Here is an 18,582-nt window from a genome sequence, read left to right on the forward strand (position 1 = left end):
GGGATGGAAGTTCGTAGTTCAAAACAAAAACAATGTACTTTTCTGCCCCGACTGAAGTACAGTCTTCGTCAAGTGGCTGAGCAGTCGAGAACACGTAGCGGTCGTTGGTGGACTGCCAAGCGCTTGTTATATCGAGTCTTCGGCGCACTCATCAGCTGAGCAATAACTGAGTAAATTAACCGTTCGCGAAGCCCGTGTCGGTTTTTGATAACCGACCGTCAGAGTGTAATGATAAGGCGGAGATAATAAAATCGGTGTTGCTTTTGAGCAAACAAGCAGCTTTCGCGGACGGTGATGTCGTGGGAAAAATCTGCTTGTGAAAGTTTGATGAAGCTCCTCAAACAAGAACCAATCTGTAACAACATACACTGAGCCTAAAGTGTGCCTGAGGGAAGAATGGTGATTACGTTTCGCTCGCTCTGTGAGTTAGGAAACTAAATTAAACAGAAAGCCAACATCCAAGCAACCACTCTGTGACGCTACTATGGCGTCGACCATATTGAAAGTTTTCCCAACGCAGTGAGAAGAGAGCACGAGTGTAAAATTTTGCGCACATTGTTGTGCCAGACGGCATCCGCATCCGCTGCCACCGCGTTGTGTGTTCCTGGCGAAAAGGTGGAAACGTGTACATTTTCGGGCCCGTTCTACGACCCGGGGTCCCAAACAACACCCTCAAATTGAGCTGGAAAAAGTGTGTGCATGCGTACGGCGAGCAGCGTTTGGAAGGTCGCCGTCATATTGCGCTCGGAAACCCCGATATGCAATGTGTCCGTGTATCAACAACCACCCGCACGGTAATCGATCGCAGCAGCCGTGACACACCAAGTGGGGTTCTCTTTCGTCACGGCGGAAGTGCGTTTAGTTCGCATCAAGTTGGCAGGTTGCTCATGCCATATGCATCGTCTTTACCAGCATCATCAACGTCGTTGCCTACGTAGTCGAGAGAAACGGTGAGGAGATGTGGAACTGAGTAGCATCGCAGATGAACCGCGCACGGTAGAATGTAAATATTTTCATCCCATCGCGTCCCGATGTACGGTCGGTTCGATGTATGGCTGCTGTTTTATGTAATCGTACAGGCAAATCCGTAGCGCCCTAGGTGAAGTGAAAGAAGTGTCCCCATTGTGCTGCGAAAGTACCCAAATGGAAAAACATTTTCCATCGGTGCATTGTGTGTGCGTACGTTGTGCGTGGGTGTGTGTATGTGCATTGTGGTGCTTCTGGATTTCCATCGTTTTGTCCGGGGAATATCGCACTTTCCGGGATTCCATCCGTTGTGGTTTTGAATTACCCTTCGCGCATGGGGGCGGCAGGTTTTGAATTGAATCAGAACCCGAATACGGAAAGCTCCCCTTCCCGTGTGCATGGCAGGCGTCGATTGTTATCACCTGCCGGTATGCGTGTTTGCTTTTTCAGGTGCGGTCGTGTTAATCCTATTTATCCAATTTTGTTTCCTTTTTTTAAGTGCTTTAGAAAAAGTGTAGCTGGTGATTAGATTCTAACAAACATCGTTCAATAAGAAAAGGAATAAAACCCAACATCAACAACCAAACGTCAAATGAGTGTGTTCTAAATATACACAATTTCAACCGTATCGTGTATCGAAGCGAAGCGGAAAGGTCATCGAATGTGGATACAGTGAAACTAGAATCGAGAGAAGCAGCAAAGAAAGATCCGGCCCGTGTGTTGTTTGCGTGTATGTGCAGGGAAATTTCGTGACCTAGCGGGTTGCCCCCTCATCGTGTACACGCACCCCAAAGGGGGCTGGCCGGTGCCATAGATAATTGGCCATGGTCAGCGGTTGAAGCGCGGATTGAAGGCCATTAACGCCCGACGCCGCAAATGCTGTTGGAGCAGTGAAAAGCAGCAATTTTGGTCGAGAAAAACGCACCATCCCACGCACCGAAAGGAAACGACTGGTGAAAGGGCCACTAGTGAGGAGCACTCCAGCGCAAAGCAAAGCGGACGCCCCATCGAATACGCGAATCCGGACCGGAACAAGATGTCGATATCGAATGGGAAAACGTCGTCCGATATCGAGAATGTGGACTGGAACTCGTCCGGGATGCTAACGCACACCAGGTAAGGGAATGTGGGGTGGATTAAACCTACCCTGTTTGCGCGTCTCCGTGCGTCTGTTGGAACGGGCAGGTATTAGATCGCGGGAGAGAAGCCCGTCCGGTCCATCCGGGAACCGGTTCCCGAGGGTTGCGCTGACTGGATTTTACTTTTTTTTTGCGACTCTACTAGTTTCATAGCTTGGCGATAAAGTGTATCTCCATCGTAGCAGGCGTTTCCCCCTTTTTTTTGTTCCATCTTCTTCGCTCTGCCATTTCAAAGGTTGCTCTGACTTCCGCTATTACCGCTGCTGTCCGGTTTTAATGTCGCATCGGGACGATCGGGGAACCTGTTTCCTCGACACCTTTGGCTGGCTGCGTTTTCTACGGCATATCTTCTTCCACACCGGGGCCATTAGGGAAGAGATTAGAGAAGAATTTTCTGTCCCTGAAATGTTCCTGTCCGGGGCATTGTCAGCGTGGAAGCGGTGTTTCATGGTAAATAACAAAAAAGGTTTAACGCTCGTTCGCAATAGTTCCGGAATAGTTAACATTTCAAAAGACAATGCCATTGCTGTATGCCATGAAATTCCTCCCATGAAGGCAGTTGTAAATACAGCACAACTAATGGAGATTTTTTAACGTTCAAGGTGAAGTACGAATATTTCTATTCAGTGACCCCTGCTGACGAATACTTATTTCTTTTTAATGTATCTTACAGAACTGTTTCATGGACATGTATTTATGAATGTGATGTGTTCTGGACAGGCTGTGTCATCAAACACGTATTTTTCAGTGTAATTCAGCTGATCTCAGTTGTCAATTCTTTTATTTTTAAACTTAGGTTGTAGTCCCGTTGAGACTACTTAATTAATTCTTGGCTCTAGCCTAAGCCTCTTTAGCTTTTATTTCTTCGAACATTTGCAACATCCGTTAAATGAAACCATCATTGTACTCAACACACGCGACAACTCTCAGGTCCATGACTAGACCGCGACGCAAAAGCCCAGTCAAGAGGCCAGTTTCTCTGCTAAAGGTGATAATTGTTGCTTCTTAATTAGTTTGACTTCTGTCCGACGCAAGCATCACTGCCCAAGTACCACCACCTACTTACCTGCCTAAACTGGCCGAAGGATGCAACTTTCTCCACGATAAGTGCGGTGTCGCATCAGAAAATGCCTCCTAAACAACTAATGTTTTGGACTCAATAAGAAAGATATGTTTAAGATAATTTGTTTCAGTTTGGTTGAATTACGATAACTTTTCGCTGGCATTTGAGGCATCCAGCTTCTCAGTCTGTCGTATGTAACAGCCATCATTGGTCATTGGCTGATTTTATGTGCATTGCAAATATCCACCACGGTTACGTAAAACTTTATCTTAAATCTAGAAAGTATCCTCCGAAAGTATGCGACATCAAACAAAGGACTAGTTTCACATTTGCTTCATTGTGATCTGCTTCTCTAGCATTTTGTAACCTCACCTAATCTCCTGTGGAAGTTTCCTTCCGCTTTATATAACGTCGTTAAATCGTGATTCTTTGGTTGTTTCCTTGGAAGAAAGCGAATTTGAACACGTGGGTGAATTTGGTCGAAACAAAACCAATTTGACAAAGCTGCTTAAGGACTTCAGTGCAGTTCGGAGAAAGTATACTCTAACTAGTACGAGGGTTGCCTTTTAAGTTTCGGGATTTGAAAAAACTGGTGATGCAATCTACCAACTAACAATTTTATCGTAAAGTTTGGCGTTTTTGAAGTTATACGTACTCAGAACGTTTTGACATACGAGCGCTATTTGCGTTGTTAAAAAAATGTTAAAAGTGTCAATGTCCGCCAAAATGTGGAATTGGGTCGTGGACATTTTCGGGCAATTATTTTTTGCAACTTTCGACGTGAATTGACACAGCAGTTGTGCATGAATGAACTTAATTCAACTTTTGACGATGAAGCTCCATCAATGATCAGTATTTATTGATGATTTGGAGAATTAAATCGTGATCGGAGTTCACTCCAAGATGATTTTCGTGAAGGTCGTCCAAAATCAGTTGTTGTTCTAAAAAACATTGATGCTATGCGTGAACGGATATTGCAAGATCGTCATGTGACTTTTTGTGAGATAGAGACAACCTTAGGTATTACTGGGACCAGCATATACTTAATATTGCATGAACATTTAACTGTTAAAAAAATTTGCTCGTGTTGGATTCCACACAATTTGTCAATCTCTCAAAAAAAGACTCGTGTCGAGTGGTTGGAAGAAATGCTCGAAAAATACTATTGAGGTGCTTCAAAACTCGTCTTTAATATCGTGACAGGTGATGAGTTGTGGATTTACGTGAATGAGCCCGAAACTAAACTGCAATCGGCTATACACTGGGCCCAAAGTTAATCCGGACGCTCAAAAAATGAGCATGCGTCCGACTTTGTGGTCGATTTTAGAGTACTTAGAATTGATAACAATGATTTTTGTTCATTGCATCTTCTTGGTGCACCTTCCTACGAAGTACGTGCAAAAAGAACGGTGAAAAAAATCGTACCCAAGCGGTGCAATAAACAATAGAGTGGAAAAAGTCAGAATTTTGATGGCCAATCGCAAAGTCGGACAGTTATATTTCATCGTACGTTTGTTAGCTAAAGTGGTGTGTAAGTTAGTTTCGACACTTTATATTTGTTATTATCGATGCAGACGGCTCTTGGGCATCGTTAGCAGCACTCGGATGATTCGATTTATTATTTTACTGAAGTTTTTATTGAAATATTCGTCACACTACTTTGTTGGAACGAAACATCATCATTTACCCATCATAACGATTGAAAAAGTTTTTAAAAACATATGAAATTAGACTTACATTAGCAAACTAACAATTTCAGACATCATTAAAAAGTATAAAACTTCAAAAAGTATCGTAAAATCACCAAAGAACTGCTTTTTGCAGCACACATTTCGGGAAAGGGAAGGTAGAATGATTCGATAAACCATTTAATGTAACCCATTTACTATTGCTCGTCTACTAATTCTCATCTACTACCCCTAATATTATGTAATTTTCCAACTCCTTTAGCCAACATGCTCTGTCATATTATTAAGGAACCTTCAACAACTCGGACAGTTTTGGTTAAACACTTTCCCTCGAACGCACCATATGTATCGCCATCTATCTGAGAAAAAATTGCTAATTTTTGTGTCAACTGTAAACAGGACTTGCACAAAATATCATGATTGTTTAATTTTAACTATCTTTTCGACGTAGAATGATATAATTTGTTCCTCAAATTATTATATTAAATGACATCAGCTCTGACACATCAGTTGTCAATTTTTCTCCGATATTAATGATTTCTTTCCTGGGGTTCTGGCATGCAGCCCATTCCAGTGTAAATAGTTCCTAATAGTTAGAGCACTTAACAAACACTTTTAGTAAAGTTTCTTTTAGATCTACGGGAGTAGTAAAAGGGTTGAATCGATTGGTTCTTCCTCCCCTTTCCCGAATTGTGTGCTGCAAAGAGCAGTTCTTTGGTGATTTTACAATACTTTTTGATGTTATATACTTTTTAATGATGTCTGAATCTGTTAGTTTGCTAATGTTAGTCTAATTTCATATGTTTTGAAATCTTTTTCCATCGTTATAATGGATAAATGATGATAGTTCGTTCCAACAAAGTAGTGTGACGCATATTTCAATAAAAACTTCAGTAAAATAATAAATCGAATCATCCGAGTGCTTCTAACGATGCCCAAGAGCCGTCTGCATCGATAATAACAAATATAAAGTGTCGAAACTAACTTACACACCACTTTAGCTAACAAAAGTACGATGAAATATAACTGTCCGACTTTGCGATTGGCCGTCAAAATTCTGACTTTTTCCACTCTATTGTTTATTGCGCCGCTTGGGTACGATTTTTTTCACCGTTCTTTTAGGAAGAAGGTGCACCCAGAAGATGCAATGAACAAAAATCATTGTTATCAATTCTAAGTACTCTAAAATCGACCACAAAGTCGGACGCATGGTCATTTTTTGAGCGTCCGGATTAACTTTGGGCCCAGTGTATGTGGTGTTTCAAGATGAGCCGAATCCAACCAAAGTTGTTCACGCGCGAAGCACTTCGAAGCAAATGGTCGCATGTTTTTTTCGGAAAAACTGGATATATCGCAACCAAACCTCTAGAACAACGCAGAACAGTCTATTCTGAGTAGTACACAACAATTTGTTTGCCAGTTGTCTTCCAAGAAATCAAGAAATTCAACCGCCGTCGACGGATCACCCGTCACCACGACAATGCGAGCTCTCACACATCGGCTCAAAAACTGCAGTTTTGAGTACTCAAAACATCGATTTGATGAGTTATCCGCCATATAGTCCTAGATCTAGCACCAAATAACTTCTTTAAATTCCCGTACGTAAAAAATAAACTTAGAGGTCAACGATTTTCAACACCTGAAGAAGCGAAGATCTCTCAAAAAAGACTCGTGTTGATTGAAACTTTAAACATTTTTGTAACAACACAAATAGCGTTCGTATGTCAAAACGTTCTAAGAACGGATAACCTCAAAAAAGTCAAACTTTACGATAAAATTGTTAGTTGGTAGATTGCATCACTAGTTTTTCCATATCCCGAAACTTAAAAGGCAACCCTCGTATTACAAAGTCAAATAGAAAGGAAATGGTGCAACTATGGGGATTCGTCGGTGGAGAATGATACAACGACAAACGCCCTTATCCCCTTCGAGTGCGGTCTGTTCCTATTTCCAGTTGACCGAGTTTCTGTTGGTGAGCTTTCCTCCCGATCGAACGTTGCTTCCGGCTTTCTCGGTGCAATCGATCTGCTTCGAACGATCGTCGGCCAAAGTCGTTCCCGCGGAAAGGGTTACTCATGCGGAAGTGAGCATGTCAAGGTTCGCGACTAACTGAAACCGGCGTAAAGTGGTACACCCCTCGGAACTGGGGAGGGGAAGGAAACGGGGCACCAGATGCTGCGGGAACGTGCCCGATGCAATATTAAATTACCTCGTGCTCGTGGCATAAAATTCTCAATCCACCGGGAGGGCAACACGGCACGTGCACTAAGCGCACAAACCCGCCCCAAACCAACAACAAAGCCGCCCTCTCTGGTCGAATGCTGGAGTCATCCAACCGAAGGGAGATGCCGTAGATGTACTGTAATGCTGTTCCGTGTTTACCCCAGCACAACATACCCTCACCCCTCGTGTCCGGACCCGCGGTCTGCGTGTGTCTATGTTATCAGTGCAAACAGGTAAACACAACGCAATCGGGCTCCGTTTTATCTTTCAAGCTTTTCGTAAACCCGTGGTGGCCACGGTGGAACACCGGTAGCGACATCGGATAAGCATCCATATCCCCCCGCTTTATGCCTACCCAAATGTTGTCGGAGATTAACGACATGATATGCACGCTGGTCGGGAGAGTCCACGGGCGGTGTGGTGACTACGCGGTAGCTGCATCTCTGGGCTTGGTCAAAGATAAACAGAAGAATCTCGGTGGGCTAACCGCGGGACGATTTCATGTGGTCCGCGTGGTATTTAGATTTGCGTTTAATTTATTCCCGGGATTCCCGAGAAATTGGCAGGAGGTGCAGTCTCTGGCTGGGAGCACTGGAACTGTGACACAATTCTCCTTCCAAGAGCGACCACACCTTGGCCCCGCGTCCGAAAAAACCGAAACGGAGCTTTTCCTCGCCGTTGATAACGCAAACGACGATTGTTGTGTTCTCTTCAAGTAACCGTGGTGATTTTATCATATCAAGTTTTGTATAGTCCATTTTCTGATAAATTATCAATTAGCGAATGTGCCAAGCACCCGGAGCAACAGCGGATGGGTTTGATTTGTACCTAGCGTGGCGGAACATTGTTTCAAATGAAATTGCTACGTTTAACTCGATTGTTTCTTTTTCGCAATCCCTTTGTTTGATGGCGGAATTACGATCGTCGGGGATTTAAGTAGCGCGAGAGGGCTTGCTTGATTGTCCCGACTATGTCTAATCAAATTTACCTTCCGTTACATCGAAAGCTAAGCCGCCGGTAAATGCATGTCAGTCACCACGCAGACCTTGACAGGGACACGCCGGTCCTTAGTCTTTGGTTGCGAAAATAATGTAATCTGAGGCTTAGGCTCCCCTCACTCCACCTCTGTCTATATTTTATTCAACAGATAGACGTTCAACCAACGCCAACAACTCTCTCCAATCGTTTCCAACGTCGATGGGATGGAAGTACTGCATTGAATGGTGCAGCAAAAATTATATAATTTATTGCTAAAGTGCAGCCCTCGACGTTGTGCCCGGACGTACTCGTCTCCCATGGAGACTCCAGAATGGAGTTTGAATGTGGCTTGGTTTTGTTATTTCTTTTAGCTTTCCCCCCCTAAGCTCGATCCAGTCTCGTAAAAGCGAGGTGTTGATAAAGATGTCTGAAGAGTAGCAAACACGACAACGTCTGCGTGAATCGTCACTGACGAGGAGAATTTCTAGTACTGGCAAAGTTATTAAGCACTAAACGCTCGGGTTTTCACGTTAGCATCTAACAAATGAGCTTCAAAGGTTAAGTAGAAGCTTCACTTGCTGGATAAATCCAAGTCCGATAGCTGTGCGAACATTCTGAAAAAACGTTGGCATTAAAAAAAATTGCCAAATTTTCATCGGCTATAAGAAAAACGTTAACCAAGCTAATTAAACGAAGAAATTACAATTAGTTAGTTAATAAAATGAACTAACTAATTGTATTCAACTTGGGTATACCGAAAATGTACTTTGGAGATGCTTGAAAGTAGCTTCAAAGTACTTGGAAACATCGAAAATATACTTTGGAGATGCTTCAAATTAGCTAACTAATTGTAATGTTACATCTTTTTAGTACCTTTAAAAAATAGTCCGCCGGCCAGTAAGCGACAAAACCAATCTTGTAATGATGTTTTTTAGTTGTGAGGCATTCATGACCAAATGCTACTTCGTTTGGACTTTAAAATGTTAGGATAGGTCCTACCTTTAACTGTTGAAAAAGTTTTTTTCGATTGGTTGTAGTTGGGAGACATAAGGAGGGTTAGCAGTGTGGAGTATTTCAATTATATTTGACCCGTTCATTTCCTCCGATGATCTTAGGGCATGATTTACTGTGGTCAGGTTTCTGGATCGTACTCTTTATGATGTTTTCTTATAAAGTTGCTTAATTCCGGAAGACACTGCACACTATACACTTCTCCATACGCCGAAAGTCTTGACAGGAAGAACAGCGACTTTGTGCAAATCCTTCTCGCTGGTTTTCAGCCACGATATGGCGTCCTAAGGGAGTAAAGGGACCCCAAAACATTTTAAATATACTGTAACCAGCTCCAAAAGTAATATAAAGTACCAGGGTTTTTTTACCACTTGTCGCCGTCTGGCTTTAAATAATCTTTGGTCACGTGGTCCGCAATAAAGCTAGTTGTTTTAACACACAACCAAACGTAATGGTTTAGTGTTTTGGCCATGGCGGATTCCATTTGCATGATACACTTGAGCTTGTTCTAAATTTAACAGAAATGCTACTCTTTATTTTGCTTTCAGCTGAAAATTGCCAGCGTTTTCCGTTTTTGCATTGAAAGTCGTTAAAATTTGTCAATTTTTTTAAATGCAAATTTTAAATACTTGCGTTGGCTCATTTAGAAGAACCGTTAGAATTGTGCAAAAGCTTTTGGAATACATATTTCGGTAAGCTCGAGCAACTTATTTGCAGCACTGTATGTTTTTCACAAAATTGAAACTTGTACGCATTACTGAGTCGCTTGTGCTTATTTAACGAACTAACTAAGCATTTCGTTTGAGTCGTGAAAGAAGTTGTTTTGACACGAATTTGTTCTCATATACCAGATTTAAAAATCACCTGTTGGCTGAAGCCGTCCGTCACCACTGATAGGATTTTTATTGTTGCCTTGGATTTACGTCTCCAAAGGCGGTTTTATAAAGGTTACGTTTCGATTTCCCATTTATTGTAGAGTGCCATACGGTGAGTTGACCTCGCGCAGATTTTTTCCCATTCACTTGCCCATTCGGCCAATAATTTAGGCTTTTTCCTCTATAAATTCGACAGCTGTGGCATTGATGGTTTAATCGATCGCTCAGAGAACCAATAGAGACTAAAGGAAATCGGACTGTCCGTGTAATGTCTTCAATGGGTTATATTCTGAGTCGGTTGCAAAGTTGCAAGTTTCCAGCATTCCGGTATTAATTTTTGAATTATCGCGTTTTCCCAGGTGCAAAGAAAACTTTGAATGCATATTACCGTAATGACATTATCTTACTTTACTGAAATTGCCGGAAAGATAAATTATCCTATGCCGACACTCGTCGCCTTCTCGCCTGGTATGGAATTGCTTTCAAATTGAGCGATGATGTAAATGGGCCCGTAAACCGTGCAACACCCGGGTGCATACGAGCACTTCTCAGATCGTCGTTATCTGGCGTCTCATTAGAACCGTCGTTGACCCAATCGACGGATCGGGTGGAGCAGGTTAACGACGAGAATGGAAGTAAGAGATTGCAATCGAAACTAGTACTAATCTACGCCCATTTTTTTCCCTCCCCGGACAGCCACCAATTCCCGCTGACGTCAATGTGATGTCACCCAAGGCGGCGACAATGCGACGACGACGACGACACGATGGCCACCACCGGTCGGTTGGTGATTGCAAAATAAATCCACCTTCAAAACACCTGCCGCCCTCTGGCACAATGGTGGTGAATCGCAGTGGGTGGGTCCCCCGGTCGGATGAAGCTTGTGGAAAGTAGTGGCATATTTCGCGGCTTGCCACATTACTCCAGTCGCTTATCGTCGCTCCCGAAGATCGAGCTTAAGAAGAGGGCGTGTGATGTATTGGTCGATCGACCGACGCAGCTGGGAGGAAAAGAAGGGGTGTGTGACATCGCGACCACCGGCTGCAAACTGCACGTTTTGCGAGCGAAAAGAAACGCTACGCCTCGCCGGCCGGATCCGTAACCTTCGCCGCGCAGCAGAGCCGGTCCGAGCCGGGCGTTCGACTTTAGTCGGTCGGTTACGTAACGGATATGTACCCCTCCCCTTCAACGTGTGCCATTGGACCGGGTCGGTGAATTTCCCTGTCGCGCTTTAGTGCGCCCACACCGGGCCCGGGGAGGGCTCCGGAACGACGGAGTAAACAGATTAGCGCTGGCAGGCGAGCGCCATTTTATGCTTGAGCATGAATTGCATGCCAAAGCTGCAGGGAAAGCTAACGCCAAGTCCGGCTTAAAAGCCGATCCGATGCTGCAATAAAGGCTCGGGTGGATGGGCAAGGCTAGCTAGCAGATGAGAGTGGAGGTGTACGTACGTACAAAAGTTTACTACTACCGAAGCTAATTAGAGAAGCTTCTATTCGATCTCTTTCCATTCTATCGACGCATCGTTCTAAGACCGAAAGATGGAATATTGTTCATCGTTGCAAATAACTCATTCTTATAATGAACAACCAAGCGTTCGCATTGTAAAACAACTTTACTTAACTTTAACTGTACACCATACGATTCGGTCGGACAGTTCGGTATGTTCTTATTTGGAATGTGGAAGATTTTTGCTACAACTAAGTTTGTTCTACATTGTAAACCACGTAGGAAGCAAATATGAATGTGTTATTTGTTGAAAGGTTTCACGATAACTCCTAAGTAAACCATCAAATGTTTTAATAACTTACTACATCCTATATGGGTATGTTTATTTAAAAACATCAATCAAGTACTTGTACAATGTTGCTAGAGTCGAAGGTGTTTGCGCCGTTTGCAATTTTATCAGTTCCGTAAACATTTCATTCGTCGAAGTGTATACCAATACCAATGTTTCTGTTAGAGCTAACATGAATTTATTATATTGTTATTATTAATTTGCTTCAACCAGCCATTCTATTGCATTTTTCCTCGTTTCGATCGATAAGGCTGCGCTCAAATTAAAAATAATTATTACTTAATTCTTCTAAACAACTGGGAAATAGTAATTTGCTTTATAGCTTTGCGATTTAGATAGTCTGTACAAGCAATATGTTTGTACAATTTTGGTTTAAAAACATAGAAAGTTGAGATCTGGCGCCTCGCCCCTAGATTTTCTTTCTAGAAAATGTTTACCGATACTTGATGTAGATAGAGAAAGTATTGAAAAACGAAATTTTCATATTAAAAATGAGTATGTAACATAACTATATTATTATGGATGCCGCTGCTTTTTTTTCTGATCGCTATATATTTTTTCCATCTACGCCCTTTCACTTACAAACCAAGTGCACGGTTCAAGTACCGGATCGGTACCTCAAGCTCGAGCGGCAGGTTTCTTCGAGCCCCGAGAGATGTTGCGAAACCGGGTTGTAGGTTTTTCACCTTTTAAAGAAAAGACGAAGAGAAAAAACAAACCCTCATCCAAGGTACGCACGCGTTAAAGCGTTAATAAGGCAGCCTTCCGCTTGTAAAATATGGATCTTCCTTGGCCGGTTCACCGGGTTGCCGGTCGCACACACACACACACGCCTGAGTGGCTGCGAAAAGCTGCGGGCAAGTAATAAAAACCGAACACAATAGCTGCTACCCCACGGGGTGGTGTATCGTGGAGTCACGAAAATGTGGCCGAAAGGAAAAAAAAACGAACATTGATGAATCTCACCGCCCAAGGTCAAGGACAAGCATGGCCAAGAGTTTTTTCTTTGCGGATCCCCGCTCGCGGGACGATCAAGAAATGTTTACTTTCACCCTTACTCGCGAAATAAACCCCAGTAGTGAAGCTGGCAAGACGCTGAAGGCGGCAACGACTTGGTTTGGTGGACCGCTTTTGGATGGCTCCTCCAGTGTCAATTTTCCGCATGGAGGAGTTTTCACATGCCACCGCGAAATGCTGCAAAATGTGGTGGTTGCGGCGACTACGCTACGAGCGAGGTTGAACGTTCCTTCACCCCTTCCGTTGGTCGGACAAAAGGCGTAAGACAAACCAATAGCCACCCCTTCTCCCGCTACAGAGGGTCGTTTAATGTGATTTTTCCTTTGCAGCTCAACGGATCTTGGCGCGCGGTGTATGTTCTAGTGGACAAGTTGAGCGGGGCGCAACCTCAAAGGACAACCTTGTCGGTGGCCCAACACTGCAACTGTTGTCTTGTGACCGCCTGGTGATTGACCAAAAGGATTACGACCCTCAAGATTGCGCTCCGAGTCTTGACTGTTCGTTTGTCCGTCGAAAGGCCGGTTGTACGATGGTTTGTGCAGGAGAGGGAATGCAAACGAAAGGTCAAGTGCACAATAATAGCGTTGGACCATAAATGCACCGATGGACAAGGACATTCGGCAGCATGCACACCACCGCCTTTTGGGGTGGAATTTCCCTCTTCTTTTCCACCCAAACAGATCCGTACCATCTCGTTTACTTAGTGGTTGATTTGTTCAAATTAATCTCTTGACACCGCAGACTGTTTGGTGCCGCCATAAAATGGTTTGCCAAATGACATTGACCAGAGGAGCTAACAAATATCCACAAACTGGATGTGTTTGACAACATTTTTTTGCGCAATAAGTTAACTGTCCAACGATGCAGTTATCACTCTGGGTTCCATCGTTTGTTTGTTTGTTTGTTCGTTCGTTTATCTATTTTGCAATGCATCAGCAAGGTTAAAAGTAATTCGGTGGACTTTTGCTTTGGTTTGATGTGAAGAATAATTTGCAACATGCTGTCAAAAACACGTTAAAAGGTGGGTTAATTATCGAAATTGAAAATATAAATCTTATCCAAGGAAGGCTTCATCAGAGAAAACAAGCTAAGCACGACACTTTTCATGAGTATTAAATTCACACAAGCCGCTGTCCTATCACATGCTTATCATTTGAATGAATGCGCCAACCTAAGGGCCTCGTTTATGCGCATTTAAAATGCCCGTCAAAACAACGCTTTGTCACACATGGGAATCCACAGCCGGTGTTGCACAACCTTTCCCAAGGAAGGAGGAAGCCAGAAAAGAAAGAAACGCTCCTCCGTTATCGATTAAACGGACGTGTCACGAACCTGGTGGCGGAATCGGCGGCGGCGTGCTGCGGATCGCAACCGAGTGCCCCTTCCGGAAGCGCGTGTGGAAGGGACACCGTAGACGTAATGGGATGCGGATCGGTATTGGACCTTCTTTAAAAATTCTTCTCACATCCAATCAACCAACAATACATCCCCCCGCCGCCGCCGCCGAATGACCGGTTGACCGTGAAGGGGTTGCGTTGCGGTTCCGGAAGCCCCGGTAGCGATCAGTCGAACCTCCTGGGTGGGTGGTGGGATGCGTTGCATTGGGGATTGGAAAAGCTGAAGGCTAGATATATTGATCCGCAGCAGAGGGGGGAAAGGTAGGGTTGGAGTATTTTATTGTGTTTAAATTTTTCCCATATCTTTTCTTTCGCTCGTCAAGTCGCTGGAATTTTAAAAGAAAAACTACAGTCAGGTTATGACGTTACGACGTGGGGTTTCTTTTGGCAACAAACAAACATAAATTCAAATATGTAGTCCTAATGCTCCCACTTCAACCCTGTCGCATGCATGGAAATGCGATAACTACCGGGTGTGTACCGTTTATGATTTAAAACTGTTTTCCATGGAACAGGTAAAACTTTCCCCACTTTGGGTGGATGGTTAACGAATTTTCACGGGGTGTCGGAAAGCGACACATAAATCTAGCTTAATTTGTACTCCGTCTATCCTCCCACATACACACACACACATACAGAAATTTTCCTCCCGCAATCGGGAGAAAGGTTTCACACCCTTCCCGTAATGTCCTGCAGCGTTTTCACACATTCCTCTCGCCCGGAGTTGGGGTTTTCATCGAGAGGAGGACCGTGCGTCATATGACCTCGTTCGGTCGGTTGTTTCCAGGCCGGGAAATAGATTGTGATGTCGCACATGTTTCAGTTTTGCTTTTAGTTTTCCCCTATTTTATGAAACAATCGGTTTTGTACATTAAATTGTTTCAAACTATTTTAATTTTTCTCTTTCGCGCTGGACCTTTGCCGAGTTGATCATAAAGATTTCAACAAAATACGTTTTATTAATGTAATAATGTAGTCATATGCTATTCACTAAAAGATATTAAAAGGAAACAATATCTGAAGTGGAACGATTCCACGGTTGACGAAAGCCCGAGAGTATGGTCTGGGGGGCAGCTGGGGATGTGTTGATAAGTTGATTAGAATTACGCGCGGCACCAAAACCGCCACCGGCGCGCTTTCCATCCGCAGCCGGGAAAGCTTATTTATGTTTCAAAGGTTAATGTATTGACATTGGCCAGTGACACGCGCGCACTTGATGAAATGTGTCCCGAATCGTTCGGTAATCGCTCGGGCCGCGGCACACAACACCATTGGCCACCAATGATGTGGCAAGCGTGTGCACATTGCTTTCCCCTCCGCGCGCCCACTCGGGGGAAAAAGAAACCCATTCCGTGTGCCAAATGTGGCAAGGTGTCGGGATTAGGATGGCGGGGGAGATGCACCGCCAACCCCCGGGGGGAGAAAGTCGACGTTCGTCTTAGTTCAGAACGTCCCAACGTCCACGGCCGGGAGTGTAGGTTAATGATTTCACGTTTAAAAGCCGCCCCGTGTTATTGTTGCTGCTGCCGGGAAACTTTTACACCCCGCAAAGGCAAAGGGCACAAACGTGCGCGTATGTGTGTGGCGCTTGATAAGCGGTGTACGTCATCGAATTTCGATCGATTAGTTTTCCCCCCCGAAAAGAGAGGGCTTGCGGGGGGAAATGAAATTAACCTCGACGCCGCTTTTCCCAGCTGCTGCAGCACCGTCGATAATATTTCTGTAAGCGTATAATTTGGCTGGAATTTTCTGAAATAAATCATCCTTACAACCAACACAACTAACTTCACGAAATTATTCAGAGGAGCTAGTACCTCAAATCGTGTTTGAACAACTGTTTCGGTACTACTTATTCATTTCGGGACCTCCACAATTACGCCGCGAGTGTGGTCCTTGCCCTTTCAAGGGAAACCATCACGCAATTGGTGGTCCAATTTCTTTTCGGTCCTTTGATGACGTCCTTGTCAACGTCATCAATCTCAATTTCATCGTTCGTTTCATTTCACGCCGAGATTAGGTTTTTCTCAAGCTCTACACCCTTTGCTATCGAAAGTTAGTTTGGCCTTTCAAAATCTTTCATCTAGTTTCGGTATTTTACAGAAAGATTTGTTTTACTCCCATCAATGATAAACAATTTTAAATTATACTGGTTGGAAACTGTACGATATTATTCAAAGAGAAAATTAAAAAAACTTTTTCAAACAAAAACCGTTAAAAAGGGCGAAAGTGTGCCCGCTGTTCAACCAAAAGTGCGTGACTGGAAATGGTGCACACGTTATTTCGTCATACACTGTCAAATGACAATTCGCCACTGCGTGCTCGCGTGCGCGTGCGTGTGTGTGCGGTAGACCCTTTCAGAAAAGGGCCTACTACGCATAAGTCAGTTGCAAATCGACGCTAACCCCAAATATTGGTCGTTCACTTTTTTCTACAAGTTTTTGGAAGTATTCTGTTGGAAAATGGAGGAAGAGGATCAGTGGTACAATCTGAAGTGTTCTTGTCAACCCTGGAAAGAGGCGCGTTGCGAGAATAGACACTGCTTTGCCAAAACCATACTGTTCGAGGATGAATACTGTTGGGGACCGGAAGCCGCCATCTGCGTGAATCCCTTCGACGTGCAACCAACACCCAAGGGTCGGCCACAGCCTTTATTCGTCAAGCCGATGCAGCCGATGGAGAAACGGGGATACAAAATTGGTCCCGTAATGAATGTGCAGCAGATCAATGTTGAAGCTTCTTCGAGTGGCTCTCTAGAGCGAGAACCAACAACGCTGGATACGCTACCGCCAGCGACGCAACGTGGACGCAGACGTGGTCCCAACAGAAACGTGCCGCATGATGATCTACTAAATTGGCCTTTTTCGAGTGTCTCCATAAAGGAAGAACCAACGGCGCTGGACACGCTGCCGCCAGCGACGCAACAGTTTCGTAAACGTGTTACGAAGAAGAAAACACCGCAAGATGATCTTGAAAGCTGGAGTTGTTCAGGTGTCACCATAAAGCAAGAACCAAGAACGCAGGATATGTTTCCGCCAGTGACGGCACAGGGTCGTAAACGTGGTCCGAAGAAGAAAACACCGCAAGATGATCTTGAAAGCTGGAGTTGTTCAGGTGTCACCATAAAGCAAGAACCAAGAACGCAAGACACGTTGCTATCACCGACGCAATGGGGTCGTAAGCGTGATCCCGAGAAGAGCGTGTCGCTTGATGTTCTCCAAAGCTGGCCACGTTCGAGTGTTACCATTAAGCAAGAACCAACAACGCAGGACACGTCATCGCCGACGACGCAACACCGAGAGGACCACGCGTACCACGTGTACCACGCGCACTACGCGTACGATCTTCCGAAGAAGGAATTACCGCAAGATGATCTCCAAAGCTGGCCTTCCTCGAGTGTCTCTATAAAGGAAGAACCAACAACGCAGGACACGCTACCGCCAACGACGCTACAGGTTCGTAAACGTGGTCCGAAGAAGAAAGTACCGCAAGATGATCTCCAAAGCCTGCCTTGCTCGAGTGTCACCATAAAGGAAGAACCAACAACGCAGGACATGTTGCTATCAACGACGCTACAGGTTCGTAAACGTGGTCCGAAGAAGAAAGTACCGCAAGATGATCTCCAAAGCCTGCCTTGCTCGAGTGTCACCATAAAGGAAGAACCAACAACGCAGGACATGTTGCTATCAACGACGCTACAGGTTCGTAAACGTGGTCCGAAGAAGAAAGTACCGCAAGATGATCTCCAAAGCCTGCCTTGCTCGAGTGTCACCATAAAGGAAGAACCAACAACGCAGGACATGTTGCTATCAACGACGCTACAGGTTCGTAAACGTGGTCCGAAGAAGAAAGTACCGCAAGATGATCTCCAAAGCCTGCCTTGCTCGAGTGTCACCATAAAGGAAGAACCAACAACGCAGGACATGTTGCTATCAACGACGCTACAGGTTCGTAAACGTGGTACGAAGAAGAAAGTACAGCAAGATGATCTTCAAAGCCTGCCCTGCTCGAGTGTTTCTATAAAGGAAGAACCATCAACGCAGGACACGTTGTTATCAACGACGCTACAGGTTCGTAAACGTGGTCCGAAGAAGAAAGTACCGCAAGATGATCTCCAAAGCCTGCCCTGCTCGAATGTCACCATCAAGGAAGAACCGACAACGCAGGACACGTTGCTATCAACGACGCTACAGGTTCGTAAACGTGGCCCGAATAGGAAAGTACCGCAAGATGATCTTCAAAGCTGGACTTGTTCGAGTGTCTCCATAAAGCAAGAAACATCAACGCAGGATACGCTACCGCCAACGACGCGACGTGGACGCAAACGTGGTCCCAACAAGAACGTGCCACAAGATGATATCCAGAGCAGGAGTTGTTCGAGTGTTTCCATAAAACAAGAATCCACAACTCACGAACCAACGACGGAACGG

The 18,582-nt window shown here is 44.5% G+C and overlaps 1 protein-coding gene across 1 annotated transcript in view; it reads left to right on the forward strand.

Annotated features, from left to right (window-relative positions):
* Nucleotides 1-1,497: 1,497 nt before the first annotated feature.
* The window catches only part of LOC131286547 (homeotic protein proboscipedia), a 28,187-nt gene continuing 11,102 nt past the window's right edge, over nucleotides 1,498-18,582 (forward strand). The window contains exon 1 of the mRNA XM_058315515.1: nucleotides 1,498-2,082. Within this exon, the coding sequence (XP_058171498.1) occupies nucleotides 2,003-2,082 (80 nt within the window). The 5' untranslated portion in view covers nucleotides 1,498-2,002. The remainder of the gene's footprint in view (nucleotides 2,083-18,582) is intronic.

This window comes from Anopheles ziemanni, chromosome 2 (assembly GCF_943734765.1).
Source record: "Anopheles ziemanni chromosome 2, idAnoZiCoDA_A2_x.2, whole genome shotgun sequence".
In the NCBI taxonomy this organism is placed as follows: Eukaryota; Metazoa; Arthropoda; class Insecta; order Diptera; family Culicidae; genus Anopheles; species Anopheles ziemanni.